The sequence below is a fragment of the Thalassophryne amazonica genome, chromosome 8 (assembly GCF_902500255.1).
Source record: "Thalassophryne amazonica chromosome 8, fThaAma1.1, whole genome shotgun sequence".
NCBI classification, from domain to species: domain Eukaryota; kingdom Metazoa; phylum Chordata; class Actinopteri; order Batrachoidiformes; family Batrachoididae; genus Thalassophryne; species Thalassophryne amazonica.
In genome coordinates this window covers 51,172,499-51,197,466 of record NC_047110.1, presented here as the reverse complement: position 1 = coordinate 51,197,466, position 24,968 = coordinate 51,172,499, and the positions used below count along the sequence as shown (strand labels likewise).

The 24,968-nt window shown below is 40.6% G+C and overlaps 1 protein-coding gene across 8 annotated transcripts in view; it reads right to left on the bottom strand.

Annotated features, from left to right (window-relative positions):
• Positions 1-24,968, bottom strand: part of tjp1b (tight junction protein 1b) — a 249,644-nt gene that overhangs the window by 198,175 nt on the left and 26,501 nt on the right. For all 8 annotated transcript variants that reach the window (XM_034176217.1, XM_034176219.1, XM_034176220.1 and 5 more), the window contains exon 2: positions 4,749-4,890. In XM_034176217.1, the coding sequence (XP_034032108.1) occupies positions 4,749-4,890 (142 nt within the window). The remainder of the gene's footprint in view (positions 1-4,748; positions 4,891-24,968) is intronic.

Here is a 24,968-nt window from a genome sequence, read left to right as displayed (position 1 = left end):
CTTGGTGGACTTGATGAATCCCAGGAACTCCAGCTCTGACACTGCTTGAATAAATCAAGCATGCTTTAGTTCGTCCACCTTGCCATAATCGCTGGACTCAGGATCCTTGCCCTCTGCCGCACTGACAAGCGCAACCCTCAACCTATCAAATCGCTTGAACACAGACACACGCCATATCCCTTTGTTTTAAAATTAATTACTTTAGTTAATTATTTTGGTTTATTTGTTAAATACGTGATATTAGTGAATAACTAATATTTTGCTATATTTTCCAGTATTTCTTTTTCTTTCTTTTTTATTTTTATTTTTTGATAACGCTCACATCCGAGGGGGTGGGGTTGATGACGTGGCGGCGGGTCTGACTCAAAACCTGGATTAATGTTTTTAGTCACATAGCACTACTGTTATTATGAATACTACTGTATATTCATATTTCTAAAATGATGGCCTTTAAACTCACAGTGAAAAGTAATTTCTACATCATGAATTTAAAACAAATACAAATATAAAAGCCAAAATGATGGTGTGAATAAGTAAATGCACCCTTTAGAATATACATTTTACTTCTCCACTTCCAGCTTCATAGTGGAGTTGAGCAGAGAAGGATTTTCAAACAACAAAACAGATCAAATGCATCTCACATGTGCCTTCTAGCAAACTGTAGTTGAATTTCTTTTTAAGAAAATTCTTCTCTATACCATTTCATGATGAAGCTGGATAACTGGTGAAGAAAATGTGAAACTTGCACTGTGAGCAATTTCACCCATAGCAAGCACAGAAGCTGGTAATATCTTCACGGTTGTCTTTTTGTCTTGGTGGCTTTCCTCACCAGTCACCTTCTTGCACACTCACTCATTTTTTTGGGACCTGCTGCCTCTGGACAGATTTACCGTACAGTACCATACTGTTTATATTTCTTAGTATCTGAGGTAAATGAAGTCATAAATACATAATCAGTGTCTTGGAAATGTTCATGTATCCATCCCCTGACTTGTCTGAATAAAACTGGATGTAAAAGTGATGCTATATAAGTGTTATACTAAATGGTGCACTTACTTATGCACACCATCATTTTGGGTTTTATAAATGTATTTCTTTTAATTCATAATGTAGCGATTACTTTTCACTGTGAGGTTAAAGTGTTATGTGTCGGACGCAGCCCGGAGAACCGACCAGCGTTTGAAGGACCCAGTATAAAATAAGCAGAGCACGGTACAAAGGATAACAGAGTTTAATGAACATAACAGTGCTGTGAAAAAATATAAAAGTGCGCGGTCTGGCGTGGTGGTTTTGCGGTGCGCTCCCAGCAGCGCCAACGATCCGGAGCCAGAACCAACCCGGACCCAAGGACCCCACCGACACCCCCCAGGTGGCCGCGACAAACCGAGTCTGTGAAAGAAGGAATCATTATGTGAGTCCACACTCAACACACAGAGAGAACGCTCAAAGGTGCACAAACAGCAAACACTTCCTGGCTTAATTACTAATCAGCTTCCCACCCTGCAGGCATGGAACATCCAGTTCACAAAACTCCACTGCAGAGGAAGCTGATTACACGACCAACATACAGCTCAATATAATAAGGTGTGAGGGACACCACATTTACTGACTGTATAAATGTTAGTCACAAAATCTAACGTACCTCAGGAAATGTGCTGACGAGCGTGAGACCTCACCCCATCCTCTTTCACAGACCATGCATCAAACCTGGACGTTCTCTGCATCCACTGATGATGAGATGGCTCCCGAGACGACGATCTCACCCGTCTGGTCACAAGGTCGAGTCTCTGGCAAATACACACTGTGTACTCCAGACTTAAATGCCACCATGTTCCAATCCATGTAGATGCACCACAGCTGTGAGTCCTGACGAGCCGCAGGTGATCAGCCTCAGGTGATCAGGGTGAGGTCCTGATAAACTCAGCTACACAGCCACTCAGTCCCAAATGCAAGCCACCTGGAAGGAAAAACAAAAGACAGGACAGAAAACAGAAACAAAAGGCAGCCAGGCCCCCCCAGCCACACAACATAAAGGGCATCACTTTACAAATTTTTTGCAAGTTTTAATATGAAAAGCCAGAATTTCTTGTTTTGTTTTTTTTTTTTTTTTTGGTCATAAAAAATCCAAACATGTAAAAGCTCAAGGGTGCACAAACGATTTCACATCACTGTATGTCTTGAGTCAGAAACAGCAAGTTGGAGTGCTCAGTTCATCTTATTGCACAAAAGCAATAAGCTTATAATGTGCTTCTATGCACATTCATGATTACAAGTGACCTGTATGTGAGTGAACGCAACTGGACCCTAAAACAACTCACATGGCAACATTCAACAAAAAAATCATAATCCTCCTGTGATCATGTGGATTATTACAACAACAAAAATGTCATTTATGAGATATTGAAAATAATAAAACTGGGTCATAAAGCAGTACAACCACACGTGTGGGTGGTAGCTGGGTTTATCGGCTACAACACGTACATGTTACATGACTGTGGCTCTTGTTCTTGTTACCAGGCTGCAAGGTGAACTGACCTGATTGCTCTCATCAGAACAAAGAGCGGATACAACCCACATCAAGGACCAAATAACAACTGTGATGAAAAAGTCAGATTCAGCACTGCTTGGTGGTGGTGGGGGGGTGTCAAACTACAGTGCCTTTATTCAGAGAATAGCGACATGACGAGTCAAAAAAAAAAAAAAAAATCCAAAACAACGGTCACGTGACTCATGGTGCCATCTTGGTTCCAAAATAGCATTTGCTGTTAATCTGTCTGCATGTAAATCCAGCTATTTTATTTATTTATTCCCTGAAAATGCCGGGTTGTTGTGCATTTGGATGCACAAATAGACACAACAAGGGCTTCAAGATGCACAGATTGTCTTCAGATCTGAACAGAAGAAAAGGTTAGGAAAATAAAGTCAGCCATGTGGCATGGAAGCCGACATCATCATCAAAGTTTTACGAGGTAAATTTATTGTTCAGTCCCATGTACAGTAAAACTCACCTAAACCGTCATCATATAAACCGGATATTCGCAGTCACCAGACAAAAAAGTCCCAAAGTTTTTGTATTGTTTTCCATGTAATAAACACTGTATATGGTGGCTTGCAAAAGTATTCAGCCCCTTGGTATTTCACGCATTTTAATTTGTTTATGACTGTGTATAGTGACTATGTTGAAGTCGCTATACCGCTCTGTTGAAGTCGCTATACCGCTCTGTTGAAGTCGCTATACCGCTCTGTTGAAGTCACTATACCGCTCTGTTGAAGTCACTATACCGCTCTGTTAAGTTGCTATACCGCTCTGTTGAAGTTGCTTTACCACTCTGTTGAAGTCGCTATACCGCTATGTTGAAGTCGCTTTACCGCTCTGCTGAAGTCACTATACCGCTCTGTTGAAGTCACTATACCGCTCTGTTAAGTTGCTATACCGCTCTGTTGAAGTTGCTTTACCACTCTGTTGAAGTCGCTATACTGCTATGTTGAAGTCGCTTTACCGCTCTGCTGAAGTCACTATACCACTCTGTTGAAGTCGCTATACCGCTCTGTTAAGTTGCTATACCGCTCTGTTGAAGTCGCTTTACCGCTCTGTTGAAGTCGCTATACTGCTCTGTTGTTGAAGTCACTATACCGCTATGTTGAAGTCACTATACCGCTGTGTTGAACTCACTGTACCGCTGTGTTGAAGTCACTATACCGCTGTGTTGAAGTGACTATACCACTCTGTTGAAGTCACTATACCGCTGTGTTGAAGTCACTGTACTGCTGTGTTGAAGTCATTATACAGCTGTGTTGAAGTCACTATACCGCTGTGTTGAAGTCACTATACCGCTATGTTGAAGTCATTATACAGCTGTGTTGAAGTCACTATACCGCTATGTTGAAGTCACTATACCGCTATGTTGAAGTCACTATATCGCTATGTTGAAGTCACTATACCGCTATGTTGAAGTCACTATACCGCTATGTTGAAGTCACTGTACCTCTGTGTTGAAGTCACTATATCGCTATGTTGAAGTCACTGTACTGCTGTGTTGAAGTCACTATATCACTATGTTGAAGTCACTATACCGCTGTGTTGAAGTCACTATACAGCTGTGTTGAAGTCACTATACCGCTATGTTGAAGTCACTATACAGCTGTGTTGAAGTCACTATACAGCTGTGTTGAAGTCACTATACCGCTTTGTTGAAGTCATTATACAGCTGTGTTGAAGTCACTATACCGCTATGTTGAAGTCACTATATCACTATGTTGAAGTCACTATACTGCTGTGTTGAAGTCACTATACCGCTGTGTTGAAGTCACTATACAGCTGTGTTGAAGTCACTATACCGCTATGTTGAAGTCATTATACAGCTGTGTTGAAGTCACTATACCGCTATGTTGAAGTCACTATACCGCTCTGTTGAAGTCACTATACCGCTATGATGAAGTCACTATACTGCTATGTTGAAGTCACTATACTGCTATGTTGAAGTCACTATACTGCTATGTTGAAGTATGCTATGACAACATTAACACATTTCCTAAATAGCTACAACTTGTTACCTTTCAAATGATGTCACGTCCACTCAGGCTTTTTGCTGACTTCTTATTTCTTCCTAGTGTTTAAACTGTTGTTTCAGGTATATAATGTGATCCCTTTGTTGTCGCGTGGCAGGTTTGTTGTTTTGATATTCATTACCTGTCAGCTGACCTCATGTGATACAGCACTCGCGTGTGTTGTCAGTCACTTCACTTACATTGGAGTCCAGGAGATCGATGCTGTCCAGGCTCTTGCTCCTGTGAATGCGGCCCTTAATGCGGCGGAGTGATGGCTTGCCCTGAGCGGTGCTTGCTGAGGAGGCTGCTGTGGTGGAGCCGGCGGTTGGGCTGGGGTGTATCCTGAGGTCACCGCAGGCAGAGAACAAGGACAGAAAAAAAATTGTACATCAGGGCAAGAAAGTACACAGTATTCTTGTCTCACAGCAGGAAAAAATGGAGGTGGTTCAAACTTCAGGAGCAGGGCAGACATCAGTCAGGCTGTTGCTGGGTCACGGGGAGACGTGCAGAGGAGGCGCACTTGGCTGACCTATCACTGACACTCTCAGGACATGTTCTGCACTTCTCAGATGACACACTTAGGCAGTGCTGCTGACCACATTAACACGCTCGGCCTCTCTCTGCACCGAGGTACCATGTAGCATGAGCAAATTACCAGACTTGCATTTGGCATCAGAGTCGGAGGCTAAATGCTGCTGCTCAAACTCCCAGTCCAGAGGGCCAAGGCCGGGATGTGGTTGAAGACCACATCTCTGTCCACTGGATGGATCTGGAACCTGCTCCAAAGGCTCTATTGCAACTGCAAAAAAAAACACCACTGTGTAGGTGGCAAGTGTTCATGTAGAAAAAGTGCTTTGCCGTGCACAGATGCTTGTGGTTGCACCAACTGCACCAACATGTAGAATACTTATGGCAGTGAGACTGACTCAAGTAATGAAGATTGAACACTCTTTGAACACTCTAAACATAATGTTCATGATATGTTACAGAAATATATCTAAAGAGAGATGTGAGACAGGCACCTGCAAGTACATTATGTGGAAACACAACAACGACATTAGATATGATAGCTTGTTATTTTTATGTTTAAAGTATTTGGGTTAAACCTACTGTGCTTACATGTACAAAAGTAAGAAATAAGAACTGACTAATTATGCACTTTATACTATGTTATGGTTCTAACAACTGTTTGGCACATACCTGTGTTTTTGATAAGTTTAACAGAATAAAGTTTGACAGAATATATGAGTGATCTACACTCATATAATATAGTACTTTCACTGCACCTTTTAGTATCACCTCAGCTCGCTTGGAACTGTGACGGAGGCGAGACTAAAAACAGGATTAGGTATCAGGACTGATCAGTGGAAAACTGAAAAAAGTGGGTTGAGTGGAATCAGTTCAGGCAGGTACTTCTCAGCGGAACAGCATCATATTTCTTCTGTAATCCATGTGGGCGTCTCTCACTGACCAAACAGGAAACAGCAAACCCTAAATGTCGTTTGTCTGTATGTGAATGGCAGAGAACTATGAGTGTTTGAAGATGTTTTACTTGAAACCCCAGCTATATATAACTGTAAAAGTTGGAAAAATAACCCAGTTTTGCACATTATGACCCTTTGTAAGAATTCAGGTCAATATCTACACTACTTTAGTTGTTGTAATTGCCATCTTCCAGTCTTTGGCATGAGATCAGGGTAACTAAAATCAGTGTATTTATGTTATGTCCCTTGTACTTATTACATTAATATCTTGTTTGCAAAGTGCGGTTTTGAGACTGAAAATAATCATTAGTGTGCTCAGCAGTGGGCCCTGAGGAGCGACTGTTTGTAGATTCAGTAAAGGGAATTATGAGGATAGTCTTGGGGGGGTGAATAAAGAGAACATCATCTTCTACGGAATCCAACAGTCACTAAAAGAGGTGTAAAGGTGCTTTCTTACAAGATGGAAATGCTACTTAACAGCATGCAACAATACACATAGCCACTTACCAGGGACTTCACAACGTCCTTAGACAATAAAGCAAAAATAACTAAATGAGGAAATGTGCACAGACTGTGGCACAGGCCCACCTCCATGTTCAGGGGATCATTTATTGGATGTGAATTCTGAAATGGCTGTCATCCAAAACACTACAGGGCACAAATGCAGAATGTAGCAAAGTGCCAACAATAGAGCTGAATCAGATATACAGTGTGGTGAATCATTTCACATCACTTTGCTGATACTTCTCTGTCAAATACGCAGGTATATCCACCGGAGAACTGAGGGAATTCATAAAACGCTGAGATTTAACGTTACATGCCCTTTTCACTTATCAGTTTTATGGGTGCAGCTTAATTTATAGATGTTGGCACAAAATAATACTGCTAAAGTTATGGAAAGTCATCATTGTGCTTTATGAATGTATTTGTGCTTCAGGACATCATTTTTAAGTTGGACATTGTGAAGCTCAAAATACAAAGCAGATTTACTTTTCTCCTCTCAGACTGAGCAAAGAGTCAGTAACATTCCAAAACAGCCAGTAAACTACATTTACAGGAGCATCCCACTGTCCACTAGATGTCACTAGATGGTGTTTCAAACTTTTCAAAGCACTGATTTACTAAATAGTCCATGAGCCAAGCAGGTTTTCGGTACCACTTGAGGTGACAAAACGACACTTAGAATCCAGCCTCGGTGTACCATGGCCTACACAAAAATGTATTACAGCCAATCCAGGGTGACAGCTGTAGCCAGCGAGGGGTCAGTGAAGAATTACACAGATGTCAAAATGTAAAAATGCTTCAATCATGTTGAAAACTATACATTATTTGTTTGATCATAACATTTCCAAAAAGGGTATAGTTTGGACTATCTGTGATTGAATGTTCTGGAGTTATGGCTTAAAAACAACACAAACAAGGGGGAGTGAGGGGGAGATACTGCTGTGTTGTCCAAAGTATTCCAGGAAGGGCCGAGAGGGTGCAGGGTTTCGTTGCAGTCACTGACTCCAGCAGGTGATCACTTTGAACAGAGGGGATGAGTTCATCAGTGACTGCAATGAAAACCTGCACCCTCTCTGCCCTTTCTGGAATACTTTGGACACCACTGGTCTAGTAGTTAAGCGTTGAGCCTGAGACCAGAGGATTCTTGGTTCAAATCCCAGCCTGACTGGAAAATCACTAAGGGCCCTTGGACAAGGTCCTTAATCCCCTTGTTGCCCCCGGTGTGTAGTGAACGCCTTGTATGGCAGCACCCTCACATCGGTGTGAATATGAGGCATTGATGTATAAAACGCACTGTTGCCTCACAGCAAGAAGGTCATGGGCTCGTTTCTCACCTGGGCCTTTCTGTTTGGATTTTGCATGTTCTCCCCGTGTTCATGTGGGTTCCCCCCAGATGCTCTGGCTTCCTCCCATGTCCAAAAGACAAGCAGTTAGGTGAATTGGAGACTCTGAATTGACCATAGGTGTGAGTGTGAATGTGTCTGTCTGTCTATATTTGGCATCCTGTCCAGGGGGTTCCCCGCCTCACGCCCTGTGAGTGCTGGGACAGGCTCCAGCCCCCACGTGACTCTTAATTGGAGTAAGCGGATATACAAAATGGATGAATATTCCTAGTGTTTTGATTTTGTTTTGTTTTTTGGCGCACTGCTGTTTGCATGTTTGTGTTTTTGAAATTTTAGTTCAGGGATCAATTTACTCTTTGTATTAATTATCATGGGTACATGTATAATTTTATATACATAGGTATAATTTTTATTTTTGGTTAAAGGGGTAGGCGTTCATAAGCTTTTGCTTCTGCCTACACCGTTTTGGGCGTATGGGTGCATTGACGGATTATTTTCTTTCTTTCTTTGTATGTTTTTTGTTGTCTTGGATCTGTGTGTGCTGATTAAATTAATTCATTCAGTGTGTGGAAAGCCCAAATATAAAACATTATAATAATCACTTGTTGATCACACACACACACACACACACACACACACACACACACACACACACACACACACACACACACACACACACACACACACACACACACACTATAGTGTGAGTTAAAAACCAGATTCAATCCCATATCTCTCTAGAATCAAAAACTGATATCAGGGAATGATAACATAATTATTTTACTTTCATGTGGTTCAGTGGTCATTTATATTCGGTGTGTGTACAGCGGGAGGGGAGGCATGTCGGAGGACATGGTCAATGATGGTACCTCATAAAAAGTTAGTCTGGAGTAAATGTCTTTTTCATTGAAATCCTGTGTCATAATTTACAATGCAGTGTGCATATACTGTAGATTTTTTTCTTGGTTGTTAAACTTCCAGCAAACATTGAGTGAATAACATACAGCTCAAACTACACAAAATCAAAACCTGGATAAAAGCAATTTTGACAAATTTGACATGACAAAATTGATTGTTGAGCAGTCAGCTGTGACCCAATATGGATGATTAATGTACCACATGAAAGTAAAATAATTATGCTTTCATTCCCTGTCATCGGTTTTATATATACAGTGAGGAAAATAAGTATTTGAACACCCTGCGATTTTGCAAGTTCTCCCACTTAGAAATCATAGAGGGATCTGAAATTTTCATCTTAGGTGCATGTCCACTGTGAGAGACATAATCTAAAAAGAAGAAAAAAAAAAAATCCGGAAATCACAATGTATGATTTTTTAAATAATTTATTTGTATGTTACTGCTGCAAATAAGTATTTGAACACCTGTGAAAATCAATGTTAATATTTGGTACAGTAACCTTTGTTTGCAATTACAGAGGTCAAACGTTTCCTGTAGTTTTTCACCAGGTTTGCACCCACTGCAGCAGGGATTTTGGTCCACTCCTCCATACAGATCTTCTCCAAATCTTTCAGGTTTGGAGTTTCAGCTCCCTTCAAAGATTTTCTATTGAGTTCAGGTCTGGAGACTGGCCAGGCCACTCCAGGACCTTAAAATGCTTCTTACAGAGCCCCTCCTTAGTTGCCCTGGCTGTATGTTTGGGGTCATTGTCATGCTGGAAGACCCAGCCATGACCCATCTTCAATGCTCTTACTGAGGGAAGGAGGTTGTTTGCCAGAACCTCGCAATACATGACCCCATCCATCCTCCCTTCAATACGGTGCAGTTGTCCTGTCCCCTTTGCAGAAGAGCACCCCCAGAGTATGATGTTTCCACCCCCATGCTTCACGGTTGGGATGGTTTTCTTGGGGTTGTTCTCATCCTCTAAACATGGTAAGTGGAGTTGATTCCAAAAAGCTCTATTCTGGTCTCATCTGACCACATGACCTTCTCCCATGCCTCCTCTGGATCATCCAGATGGTCACTGGTGAACTTCAAACGGGCCTGGACATGTGCTGGCTTGAGCAGGGGGACCTTGCTGCCCTGCAGGATTTTAAACCATGACAGTATCATGTGTTACTAATGTAATCTTTGTGACTGTGGTCCCAGCTCTCTTCAGGTCATTGACCAGGTCCTCCTGTGTAGTTCGGAGCTTTCTCAGAATCATCCTTACCCCACAAAGTGAGATCTTGCATGGAATCCCAGACTGAGGGAGACTAACAGTCATCTTGTGTTTCTTCCACTTTCTAATAAATAATCATAACAGTTGTTGTCTTCTACCAAGCTGCTTGCCTGGTGTCCTGTAGTCCATCCCAGCCTTGTGCAGATCTACAGTTTTGTCCCTGGTGTCCTTAGACAGCTCTTTGGTCTTGGCTATGGTGGACAGGTTGGAGTGTGATTGATTGAGTGTGTGAACAGGTGTCTTTTATACAGGTAACAAATTCAAACAGGTGCAATTAATACAGGTAAAGAGTGCAGAGTAAGAGGGCTTCTTAAAGAAAAATTAACAGGTCTGTGTGAGCCAGAATTCTTGCTGGTTGGTAGGTGTTCAAATACTTATTTGCAGCAGTAACATACAAATAAATTATTTAAAAAGTCATACATTGTGATTTCTGGATTTTTTTTTTAGATTATGTCTCTCACAGTGGACATGCACCTAAGATGAAAATTTCAGACCCCTCCATGATTTCAAAGTGTGAGATCTTGCAAATCGCAGGGTGTTCAAATACTTATTTTCCTCACTGTATATATACGAGGTCTGTTAGAAAACTATCCAACCTTTTTATTTTTTGCAAAAACTATATGGATTTGAATCATGTGCGCTCAAGCTTGGCGCTCATCAGCCAAGCTTGAACCTTCATGTGCATGCGTGAGTTTTTTCACGCCTGTCGGTTGCGTCATTCGCCTGTGAGCACGCTTTGAGTGAGCAGTGGTCCACCTCCCTCGTCGGATTTTCATTGTCAGGAAAATGTCTGAATGATCTGGAGCTTTGCTGCATCAAATTTTTCCAGAAACTGTGAGAGACAGCCAGGTGGAAACCATTCGGAAGATTCAGATGGCTTTCAGGGACGATTCTATGGGGATCACACAGATTAAGGAGTGTTACAACCGGTTTAAAGACGGCGCACAATGGCTGAGGGCGCACCGCGCTCCGAGCAGCGATCGACAGGCTGAAACGACCAGATCACTTCCAAACTGAGTGCTGTGTTGATCTGGGACGTCGTCTGACTACCAGAGAAATGGCAGAAGATGTGCACATAGCACTTTTTCGCCGCATTCCACTGTTACAGGAGTTTTTGTCATGGAAAGAGGAGCGGAGGTTCGCCACGGAGCCGCTAATGGCGCGGGACAAGAGCACCTCCATGTTTGTCTCACAGGACATGTTCTAACATGCCCAGCTCTTGCACCATTCAGAAGATTCAGATGGCTTTCGGTGGCTTTTCAGTCATGTGACTATCCGAGAAATTGTAGACGAGCTGGACATGCCACAACATGTCCTGTGAGGCTTCATCACAGCGTTGTTTTTTGTCCCGCGCCATTAGCGGCTCCGTTCCGACGCTCAAATTCCTCCACACGTCTTTTCATGACAAAAACTCCTGTAACAGTGGAATGCGGCGAAAAAGTGCTATGTCCACATCTTCTGCCATTTCACTGGTAGTCAGACGACGTCCCAGATCAACACAGCATTCAGTTTGGAAATGATCTGGTCGTTTCAGCCTGTCGATCGCCGCTCGGAGCGCGGCGTGCCCTCTGCCATTGTGCGCCATCTTTAAACCGGTTGTAACACTCCTTAACCTGTGTGATCCCCATAGAATCGTCCCTGAAAGCCATCTGAATCTTCCGAATGGTTTCCACCTGGCTGTCTCTCACAGTTTCTGGAAAAATTTGATGCAGCAAAGCTCCAAATCATTCAGACATTTTCTTCGCAATAAAAATCCGACGAGGGGGGTGGACCACTGCTCACTCAAAGCGTGCTCACAGGTGAATGACGCAACCGACAGGCGTGAAAAAACTCACGCATGCGCACGAAGGTTCAAGCTTGGCTGATGCAAGCGCACATGATTCAAATCCATATAGTTTTTGCAAAAAATAAAAAGGTCGGATAGTTTTCTAACAGACCTTGTATATATATATATATATATAGAGAGAGAGAGAGAGAGAGAGAGAGAGAGAGAGAGAGAGAGAGAGAGAGAGAGAGAGAGAGAGATTTTAGATTGAATCTGGATTTCCTTTTTAAACTCACATTAGAGTGCTCCTAAAATAAGAAACTTTCATAAAATTATTCTCCAGGTTTTCATTGTTTGATCCCAACTGAAAAATGGCCACAGCTGACATTTTAGCAAGAAAAAAAAAATCATATTTACTGCTTGTTTAACTCAATCAAACTTTTTTTTATTATTTATGTTATTTTATTCACAAACAAGACAAATCATGAAATATTAACTAATGAGGAACAAAGTTGTTATACCAATGTAACATTACACATGTACTCAGAACAGTCATTATAGTCAGTGAGCATTGATAAAAATGATTATTTTTATCAATCTTTGTTTCATAGCCTCTTTGTTTTAATGTGCACTATTGTCCACATCAGTAACTGTTTATCTTCATTGGATTTGGTGTTCCTCTGGAATATTTCACTTTCCTATATTTAGACAAATAATTTGGATTTTTTTTTTTTTTTTTTTTGTCTGTAGCTGCAGACTTTGTGCCAAGAATTTGCGTTCCTCAACTACTTGTAACAAGTATTGCTTTCGCTCCTCACTGCATGTCAAAGAACTGCTGAACTCTTGTATTAGAGCAACTGCAGGCTCTGCAAGATCATTGACTACCTTCACAGACTGAGCAACCACTTGGTTCTTTCTGTCTGCTTCCTGAAATACCCATTAATTCTGAACAAAATCAAAGAATTCCTCTGACAAGCCAGTGATCTGAAAAATTAAAATAAATTGCACTGTTGATGTGACAAAATCATGATGTCCTTTCTTTGATGGTTCAGTGAATGGTGGGATACACTTTGGTGGTTCCTCTAACCATTGACATTCTCTGAGAGCCAGAACCATTAGTTGCTTTCCTTTGACTGACACCTCATCATCAAAGAAAGCAAATCCAGCATTGCATCACGGTGGAGGATGTCAAAAAGGCCTTCAAGGCTGTCCTGGAACATCTGCTGATTTAGAAGGTTTGTAGTTGACTTACAATTGAGTTAGGGTTTTGAGTTTCTCTGAAAGCTGAAAAAAAATTGGGAAGAATTTTCAACTGCATTGAGCAAGTAATAAAATATTCTTCTATCTTCAAAGTATTTTAGATATCGAGTCCCCATAACACATCATAAAATGGTGGGGACCAGAAAGTTACTAAGAGCCCTTGGGCAAGGTCCAAGTGTGCAGTTGAGTGCTTTGCATGTCAGCATGCTGAAATTAGTGAATGTGAGGCATCATTGTAAAGAACCTTGAGCTTTTGATTCAGGTGGAAAAGTGCTTTAAAAAAAATGCAGTCAATTTATTTCACTCTTCATTTGTTCCTTCTGTTCTGTCTTAATAGAATGGCCATGGCAGATCGTTGCCCCACTGAGTCGGACTTTTCCTCTTATAAATGTGCTTGCTCAAAGAGTGGCTGATTTATACTTGCTGTGCATCGTACTTTAAGATTAATTACTTTTTTGCTAAAATTATTCACTCTGTGTCGGAAAGCGGTGTCGTGACTCGTCCAGGTTATCACTAAAGGTGTCATTAAAAGCCCTATCTGCTGCTTGTTTTCACCCAAATATGTTTGAACATCATATGTGATAAGATGCTTGTGTTTGAGTCTTTGACCTTTAACAGTCTTTGTCCACAGCGGAAAATGAAAATGATGACCACTGATGGTTGCACTGTTCAGTACATAATGTGATGTGCAGTTATGACCATGACACCGAAAAGGTCAGGAGACACACATTAATCAGTTTGAGGTTATTGTGGAGTATCTGTGCTGCCTTTGCCTCAGTCTGCCTCGTGGAACCTTCAGGTAAGATTAGTTTGAACATTATTGGCCAGTGTTTAATCAGCAGGTCAGTAGTAAATGTACTTCATTCCTCCCATTTTTCTGATATCACACTTAAGAAAGAGGGCAGTCCTAACCAGAGAACATTGAAAAGGGATAAAACACATTACCACAAGGGCTTTATACCAGAATTTTTTCATTCAGAAGTACTGATTCATAACATACCGTAGAACACCATGTCATAACAATATGTATCTTTTGAACATGGATATGGGTTGTATATATTTAACTCTATAGTCTCTCGCAAATGCTGCTGTTAAAAGGACCCCTGATTATAAATACATGTTTATTCTATATGACTTGTTGTGATATTAGTAACATAACTATGGGACAAAATTTGCAAAAATAATGTCAAGTTTTATGATATTTTAAGAAACTTTATTTCCACGTAGGTTGCCATTGTTGTTTGTAACGCAATGCATTCTGGGTAGTGACGTCAAACGGCTGCAGGGCTTCCCGTGTTTACATTACAACTAGCGGCGATTAGTAACGATGAGCTCCTCTGTTCACCCTTTTCAGTTGGAACCAGAGCGTGATCTGCAGTGTGAGGAAGAGAACTTTGAAAATACTGTCAGAAATGAAGATCAGCGCTCTGATCAAGCAAGAGTTGGCCATTGTAGGTGGTGTCTGTGTGGGGGCTGCTTGCCGATGCCGACAGAGAAAGAGAGCGTCTGCTACTCTTTCGCGTGTTTTAGTCCTATTTTCACTAGTTACTCGTGGACAATTTTTCTTCTTGTGGGGAAATATGACGTGCACTGCATCAGGTTTAAGACGTCGTTTGTATCCAGAAACACCAACAAGCTCCCTCATTAGCTGAGGTCGATGAAAAGCCTCAAATGCATCCGCATTGAAGTGACGTGAGCACAGCCGCGGGTCTTTCGGCAACTGCACTCTTCCGCAAGCATCCTCCCACTTTTTCCTTAACTTTCTTTCTTTTGGAAAGCAATGAAGGCTTACCTCGCTTTCTTTGTTGCCCTTAGACTGAAAATTGCAACCAAAAGCCGCGCAATGTGGCATTTTATCTCGGTAGAAGAACTAGCTTTAACACTGTTTTCGCTTGCATGAAAGATTTCAGAAACCTTTCCACGTCATCACCCCCAGAATGCATTGCGCAGGCAAAAACATGGCGGCCGCGTTGTATTTAAATACGTGATAAACGCTATTTTACATCATTCAAGACTTGTTTATGCACTTCTAACTATATATTATAATAGCAGACGTCAGTGTTTCAATTTTTTGACAAATTTGATGTTATAGTCGGGGTTCCTTTTAACAGGTTCGGCTTATACCGGCCACCTTGTTTAGCCCATAGACATGACAAACACCTAGAGCGCATATTGTCATTGGCTGAACCAGACAATTAAGAGTAGCTTGGTCCTTCATATTGTTAAATTGAAATGAGTAAAGTTTCACGATGTAAACAAAAAGGAAACTGCTTCCAGCTAGCGCCCCTTTATACAGAGAATAGCGACAGCTGAGAACACGGTGCCATTTTGGGGCCAATTGTGCTGAACTACTGCACTCAAAAAACTGATTCATTGGATTCTATTTCCATGTAATACATTTATGTAGTCCCAACTAAATTAAATTGAATTATCTTGCATGGATGTGCTTTATTTGAGTTACATATATTTATTAGATGGAAATCCTGCACATAAGTGAATTGAGTTCATTTTTTTGACTGTGAACGAACCTTTTGTGTTTTTTTTTCTAATCATTTAACCCCATACAGCAATACAGCCAGGTACAAGTACTATCAAAATACATATAAAATAGTTACAGTTTATGATGATTTATTTAATTATTTTAAAGCCTGATTTATGCTTCTGCAACTCTGTAACTCTGTGTCATACAATGGCGTGTGTGACAATTTTAAAGTTCTCTGTCACTGGATTATGCTTTATTCTGGATTTAGGGAGGGATTTGACCCTCAACAAGCTTTTCTTTCCAATCAACTTCCAATTTAAAGGTAAGATGTACAATTTCCTCTTTTTCCGACTCCGTGTTGTAAATTTGCGGACTTTTCTACCAAATGTACTTGATCCATTATCGAAATTTAATCAGCATGCGCACTAGAAAAACTGTTAAAATATGAGAGGAAAGAGTGAAACACGAAAAGTGTCAAATCACAGCCTTTTGCTGTGTCTAATTTAACAGGTGCACATCAGGCTGCGAGTCTGCGCACGGTTTGAAAAAATAAACGGTTGGGCTTTTAACCATGTAAATAACTCCGATCCCACTTTCCTCGAATCTGTGACTGACAGAGCGCTTAACTTTAATTTTGTACGTCTGCTCAGGGTTTTTAATGGAAATACATTGCACTTGGAAAGGACATTTTATCCGATATGAGCAAAATCCATTATATACAGTGTTTATTACATGGAAAAACATACAAAAACATCCGGTTTATACAATGACAGTTTAGGTGAGTTTTACTGTACATGGGACTAATCCCTAAATATACCTTGCAAAGCTTTGACGATGATGTCAGCTTTATTTTCCCAAATTTTTCTTGTGTTTGGATCTGAAGGGAATCTGTACATTTTGAACACCTTGTTGTGTCTATTTGTGCCTCCAAATGCACAGCAACCCGGCATTTTCAGTGAATAAATAAACAGAATACCTGGATTTACATGCAGATAGCTTAACAACGAACGCTATTTTGGCCCCAAGTTGGCACCATGAGTCACGTGACCGTTTTTCTTTTTTTTTTTGGCCCGTCATGTCGCTACTCAAGGGACTCTACTTACAGCACAAGCATTAAATACTGAATTATAACGATGCCACAGCCATTGCCTGGGTGACAACAGAGCCAACTGGAAGTCTGAAACCATCATAGTGATGGAAAACCAGAGTGCACAGTAACACCTGAATGTCTCAAGTCAGATTAAGTGTTTATGAAAAATGGAATGGAACACTTACTTGGCATTTGTACTCCATGGGCCTCGTTTGTCAAGCATATACACGCAAATTTGTGCTCTAAAAGTGTGTACAACCATTTCTAGGCAAAGTATGGAATTTATCAACTTAGAAAAGTTTCTAAATATATGTACAGCTCTGACAAGCACCTCAGTATCCATGTGCTCATTCAAGGCATAAAGGAAATAGCTTCTCTCCTGCAATATTATATAAAAGAATTGCCCATGTTACTTTTGCTGCTCAAATTTCAATAGGAATAATATTGTCTTTATAAAGAAGGCAGCCAGGGACATCACAGGAGTTCAAGGGATTCTGGGAGAAATGTATTGACAAATAATTGTCTAACTATTCTATTAATTGCAAAGTTTTATACTACCAGTTCTGATGGCATATTGACAATTGTTACAGCTTGTCAAAATTATGGTAATGATTTTGATGTCTTAAAAAAACATACACACACAACATAACACTATAAGTGTATGGTTGGTCTGTGTCTTCAGTTTAAAAATTATAGATGGACAGACTGTTCCAAGCTAATGACACATTTATTTTACTTATTTCCTCCAACGACCGCAGGTGCGCGGTCTTCACCATGTAGTCGTGATGGAATTACTAAAGCTTTGTTACCATGGTTCTTATGGTCAATATTCCTTCCTCCTGACAAAGTGTGTGCAGGTATTTGTTGGAGATGGTCTTTGGCCAGTGGATTTGTTACAGGCAGGTCATGTACAAGACAGATTATTTCCATCATGCATTTGCAAACTGGCTTTTTCCAAAATCTCTTAAGTGTACAAATCATTCACTGCCTACTTAAATTATAACATATGTTGTGCATTTGTTACAATGACAGGTGTAGTGTCAATTCTGTTGTAAAATTTGATGATTTGTTGACATTAACACCTGACATTATTGTTGGGAAAGTGTAGTGACACGGACCCACAACAGGGGGCGCAAATGATCGGACAATGAAAGAGTCGAATATGAACACTTTACTGTTGTGAAAGAGCACAACAAAAACACAGAGGATTACAGAATTTGAGCAAACAGTCAATCCACAAAGGTGACGTGTGGGCAGCCTCGAGGATAGAAGACGTCTGTCCTGAGAAGAACCGGAACCACACGATTTCCTCCGCCACCGAACCTGGAGAATACTGGAGCCGCCAAGTTCCGAGTCCCCAGGTGGCCACCGTCTCTGAGTGTCGGAGCAAAAACAGTCATATGTGGGTGCGTGCACACCCAGTAACAACAATGGTGGGAATTCCACCTCCACCTCTAACACACACTTGTGCAGCTCCTGTCTAACCACTTATCTGGTTGGGGTGTGAAGCCAAGCCGTCGCTGATCACACCAAACGCCAATCTCTCAGATAGGGAACACCACAGGAAAGTGGCTGCAAAAAGAGTTCAGACTAAGACACAGTTAAGGCTGAGAATATTACCTTCACAGGTAGATGATATCTCGGCAACGAGGTGGAGATGACGTCCGGTTTTTATGGAGTGGAATGATGAAGTGAAGATGGGTGACAGCTGTCATGAGATAATGAGTGACAGCTGTCACCCCCGGCTGTGTCCGTGGCGGCAGCGCCCTCTCGTGCCTGAAGCCCGCACTTCAGGCAGGGCGCCCTCTGGTGGTGGGCCAGCAGTACCTCCTCTTCTGGCGGCCCACACAACAATTATAGTGAGAACAAATGTGCCGATGCCAAGATTTTGAACAAACATGGCATTTTTGAGTTTTTAACCACAATTTTTTTTTTTTTTACCACAAATGATATTCATATGGGTATCTTGATTAAATTGGCCATTTCAGTCAATACTGCACTCATTAACACTGTGTGTTCGTACTCAGTGAAGTGATGGGAGTTCCATACCGCTGGAGATCAAACTCTTTTCATTACTTTCATTGAAAATTTAATTATAGTGACGAATATACAGCTGCTGTGAAGTAAAAACACAAAAAAACTGATCTCTTGCACATCCTTATGTTCAGATTCAGTTTTAAATTATGTACAATGCATCTGGAAAGTATTCACAGCGCTTCACCTTTTCCACATTTTGTTATGTTACAGATTATTCCAAAATGGAGTACATTAGTTTGTTCCCTCAAAATTCTACAAACAATACCCCATAATGACAACATGAAAAGGTGGGTTTTTTTTATATTTTTGCAAATGTATTAAAAATAAAAACTAAGAAATCACATGTAAGTATTTATACCCTTTGCTCAATACTCTGTTGATGCACCTTAGGCAGCCTCAAGTTACTTAAATTACAGCCTCAAGTCTTCTTGAATATGATGCCATATGCTTGGCACACCTATCATTGGGCAGTTTTGCCCATTCCTCTTTGCAGCACTTCTCAAGCTCCATCACATTGGATGGGGGTCATCCGTGCACAGCCATTTTCAGATCACTTCAGAGATGTTCAATCGGATTCAGGTCTGGGCTCTGACTGGGCCATTCAAGGACATTCACAGAGTTGTCCTGAAGCCACTCCTTTGATATCTTGGCTGTGTGCTTAGAGTCATTGTCCTGCTGAAAGATGAACTGCCACCCCAGTCTGAGGCCAGGTTTTCATCCAGGATGTCTCTGTACATTGCTGTATTCATCTTTCCCTCAATCCTGACTAGTCTCCCAGTTCCTGCCACTGAAAAACATTCCCACAGCAAGATGCTGCCACCACCACCACCAATCTATGTTTTATCAGACCAGAGAATTTGGTTTCTCATGGTCTGAGACTCCTTAAGGTGCCTTTTGGCAAATTCCAGGTGGACTGCCATCTGCCTTTAACTAAGAAGTGGCTTCTATCTGGCCAATCTACTATACAGGCCTGATTGGTGGATTGCTGCAGAGATGGTTTTCCTTCAGGAATCTTCTCCTCTCTCCACATGGGAAGGCTGGAGCTCTGACTGAGTGACCATCAAGTTTTTGGTCACCTCCCTGACTAAGGCCCTTCTCCCCCAATTGCTCAGTTTAGACGGGTGGCCAGCTCCAGGAAGAATCCTGGTGGATCCGAATTTCTGCCATTTATGGATGATGGAGGCCACTGTGCTCATTGGGACCTTGAAAGCAGCAGCTGCAATGTTTCTCTACCCTTCCTCAGATTTCTGCCTTGAGACAATCCTGTCTCGGAGGTCTGTAGCAGTGGTGTCCAAATTATTCCAGAAAGGGCAAAGATGGTGCAGGTTTTCTTTGCAGCCACTGACTCCAGAAGGTGATTTCACTGATGAACTCATCCCATTCACTCCAAGTGATTTTAATCAGTGAAATCACCTGCTGGTGTCAGTGGCTGCAAAGAAAACCTGCACCCTCTTGGCTCTCTCTGGAATACTTTGGACACCACTGGTCTAGAGACAATTCCTTTGACTTCATGCTTGGTTTGTGCTCTGACATGCACTGTCAACTGTGGGACCTTATATGTAGACAGGTGTGTGCCTTTCCAATTCATGATCAATCAACTGAATGTACCCCAGGTGGACTCCAGTGAAGCTGTAGAAATATCTCAAGGATGATCAGTGGAAACAGGATGCACCTGAGCTCAATTTTTCAGCTTTGTGAATACTTATGTACATGTGATTTCGTAGTTTTTATTTTTAATAAATTTGCAAAAATCTAAAAAAACAACAACTTTTTCAAATTGTCATTATGGGGTGTTGTGAGTAGAATTTTGAGGGAAAAAAATGAATTTCCACTATTTTGGAATAAAGCTGTAACATAACAAAATGTGTAAAAAGTGAACTGCTGTGAATATTTTCCAGATGCACTGTACATCTGCAGCATTAATTCACCAGCATCAAATGACGAGTGGCTTCCTGCTCTGCTGCGAGTGACGCATCACTCTGTCACAACTCTTTCAATGAAACTCTGCAAATCACATTCCTCAAAAACGATAAGACGTACGATTCCACTTGGCTTTACTAAAGATGGAATAGCAGCAGCTCTGTAATTCAGGAGACATCTTTGCAAACAGATGTTCCTCTTGCCTGCAGTCTTAAAAACCCACTCACTCTTGCATTGCAAACATTAGCATTAATTTGACATAATGAATTTTCTACTCTGTTGGAAGCCCAGAGGGAGAACGTAACAAGTCAACTGTGTTTGTGAAACGTTTAGCTTTTATTTAACATCACCCTTTTTGCAGCAAAGAAAAGCGGAAACCATTAAGATTCCCGCGTTACAGCTTGGAAATTAAAGTCGGAGTCATCCGAGGCGCCCGGCTGTATGTGTGTGCTGATTTTAGTCAGTACACCTTCACGCCTGCTTGTTAAAGCAAATATCTAATCAGCCACTCATGTGGGAGCAACTAAAAGAAATGTGATCTGAGGAGCTTTAATGGTGGAAGGATTATTAGTGCCAAAGTTTGAGGAGAAGAAAAACTGCTGACCTTTTTGGATGCTCGTACAGAACAGGATATAAAGTGGTTTAAAAATAATATCCACTGAGTGGTGATTCTGATGGTAAAAGCACCATGTTAATGGGACACGGTCAGACTCAGTGTGATGAATACAAGCCGAAAATACTGTCACTATTTAACATGATGGACAACTGTGCCCATTTTAGAGCAGCTAAGGAGATACACTCAGTGGCACATTATTATACTTTATTCGCACATAATACATGGCACAAGTACAGATAAAACAAAAATGTGTTGCACAAAATTATGTTGCTGCACAAAGTTTTGCATATGTGTAAGTACAAAAAAAATCTGTGTTTATTAAACAGGCAGATGCTGTGTGATAAATCAGTAAGTATCAGCAGTTGAAAAATCTGTAAATATCAACAGTTGATAAATCAGTAAGTATCAGCAGTTGAAAAATCACTAAGTATCAGCTGTTGATAAATCAGTAAATATCAACGGTTGATAAATCAGTAAGTATCTGCTATTGATAAATCAGTAAGTATCTGCTGTTGATAAATCACTAAGTATCAGCTGTTGATAAATCAGTAAGTATCTGCTGTAGATAAATCAGTAAGTATCAACGGTTGATAAATCGGTAAGTATCAACGGTTGATAAATCTGTAAGTATCAACGGTTGATAAATCGGTAAGTATCAATGGTTGGTCAAATAGTATCAGTTGTTAATAACTCAGTAAGTACCAACGTTTGATAAATCAGTAAATAACAACGGTTGATAAATCAGTAAGTATCTGCTGTAGATAAATCAGTAAGTATCAATGGTTGATAAATCGGTAAGTATCAACGGTTGATAAATCTGTAAGTTTCAACGGTTGATAAATCTGTAAGTATCAACAGTTGGTCAGTTAGTATCAGCTGTTAATAACTCAGTAAGTACCAACGTTTGATAAATCAGTAAATAACAACAGTTGATAAATCAGTAAGTATCTGCTGTAGATAAATCAGTAAGTATCAACGGTTGATAAATCGGTAAGTATCAACGGTTGATAAATCTGTAAGTATCAACGGTTGATAAATCGGTAAGTATCAATGGTTGGTCAATTAGTATCAGCTGTTAATAACTCAGTAAGTACCAACACTTGATAAATCAGTATCAGCTGTTGATAAATCCCACGTTATAAAGCTCATGCTCATACATGTCCATGGTCATTTGATTTTAGAAATGCCCCAATGAAACATATACCATAACAAAACATCTGTTTTGCTTTTGTGTTCCTGACCAGAAAAACAATCAAGAGTGAAGAAAGTCAACTTTTGTGAAACAGAGCTTGAGGTGTTTGCGTGACAGCACAGCAGAGAGGTTTAATGTATGAATAACTAGAGGACCGCGCTCACAGAGCGCAAACCTCCGCCAACACTCGTTTCGAATTCCACAAAATTTTAGCTAGGAAAAAATTTTTCAAGTTTAAGACGTGGCTTTTCATAAGTTAAATTAATGTGATCAAATGTCAGGAGTATGTATTTAGTTCATGCACTTTTTTTTCAACTTTTTTTGGTTTCTGAATTCTTTTTCACATAATTTTCACAGAACATTGGTTATCTCTGCTATGCACAATTTGTTATTGCTTTTTGGCAAATGGTTTCCAACTGGTAAACTGGAAGATAGACAAACAGGCAGAAAATTGGAACCTCCATCCAATTTTGGTGGTGTAGGTAAATCATAACAGAACAATGAGAGTGATTGAGGCAGTTTTGATTGAGATATAATGCAAAATGTGCACCAAATGGGCTTTTCAATATTAAATTCAAATGTCCACAAAATCTACAATCCGGATCAGATCTGAATCAAACTTTTCAGATGACAGTGAGTGCCAGTCTGCACCTCACCTTCAAATGTGAGCGTGATTGGGGCAGATTTGATTAAGATATAATGTAAAATATACATTAAATGAGGTTTTCAATGTTAAATTAAAATGGTCACAAAATCTGTAATCTGGATCAGATCTGGATCAAACTTTTTCAGTTGATAAAGGATACCATCCTATATAATGCTCTCAAATATGAAAGAAAGGTGATCTTTTTTAACAGAGTTATGAAAATTCTTTCAATGAAAAAGATAGAGATTTTCCAGTTTTCCCAAGATTTTTCCTGACTTTGACCTATGACCTTGAAAATTTAATAAGTTGTTGCCTATCAGGATATGAATCAACAACCTCCTCCGAGGTTGTTTTTTTGTCTGTTTTCTTTTAAACAGCCTTTTTCATATATCATTATGAAATATTTCTGAAGATTAAGATGATTAACATCACTTGGAGCAGATGGGATGAGTTCATCAGTGAAATCACCTTGTGGAGTCAGTGGCTGCAAAGAAAACCTGTACCCTGTTTGCCCTTTCTGGAATACTTTGGACACCACTGCTGTAGACCTCCGAGACAGGATTGTCTCAAGGCAGAAATCTGAGGAAGGGTAGAGAAACATTGCATCTTCTGCTTTCAAGGTCAGGGAGGTGACCAAGAACTTGATGGTCACTCAGTCAGAGCTCCAGCCTTCCCATGTGGAGAAAGGAGAACATTCCTGAAGGAAAACCATCTCTGCAGCAATCCACCAATAAGCCTGTATAGTAGATTGGCCAGATAGAAGCCACTTCTTAGTTAAAGGCAGATGGTAGTCCACCTGGAATTTGCCAAAAGGCACCTGAAGGACTCTCAGACCATGAGAAACAAAATTCTCTGGTCTAATAAAACACAGATTGAACTTTTTGGTGTGAATACCAGGCGTCATGTTTGGAGGAAACCAGGCACCATCCCTACAGTGAAGCATGGTGGTGGCATCATCACACTGTGGGGATGTTTTTCAGCAGCAGGAACTGGGAGACTAGTCAGGATTGAGGGAAAGATGAATACAGCAATGTACAGAGACATCCTGGATGAAAACCTGGCCTCAGACTGGGGTGGCAGTTCATCTTTCAGCAGGACAATGACTCTAAGCACACAGCCAAGATATCAAAGGAGTGGCTTCAGGACAACTCTGTGAATGTCCTTGAATGGCCCAGTCAGAGCCCAGACCTGAATCCGATTGAACATCTCTGAAGTGATCTGAAAATGGCTGTGCACGGATGACCCCCATCCAATGTGATGGAGCTTGAGAAGTGCTGCAAAGAGGAATGGGCAAAACTGCCTAATGATAGGTGTGCCAAGCATGTGGCATCATATTCAAGAAGACCTGAGGCTGTAATTTAAGTAACTTGAGGTGCCTAAGGTGCATCAACAAAGTATTGAGCAAAGGGTGTAAATACTTACATGTGATTTCTTAGTTTTTATTTTTAATAAATTTGCAAAAATAAAAAAAACCCCCACCTTTTCATGTTGTCATTATGGGGTATTGTGTCTAGAATTTTGAGGGAACAAACTAATGTACTCCATTTTGGAATAATCTGTAACATAACAAAATGTGGAAAAGGTGAAGCGCTGTGAATACTTTCCAGATGCATCGTACATAATTTAAAACTGAATCTGAACATAAGGATGTGCAAGAGATCAGTTTTTTTGTGTGTGTTTTTACTTCACAGCAGCTGTATATTCGTCACTATAATACATTTTTCACTAAAAGTAATGAAAAGAGTTTGATCTCCAGCGGTATGGAACTCCCATCACTTCACTGAGTACGAACACACAGTGTTAATGAGTGCAGTATTGACTGAAATGGCCAATTTAATCAAGATACCCATATGAATATCATTTGTGGTAAAAAAAAAAAAATTGTGGTTAAAAAGTCAAAAA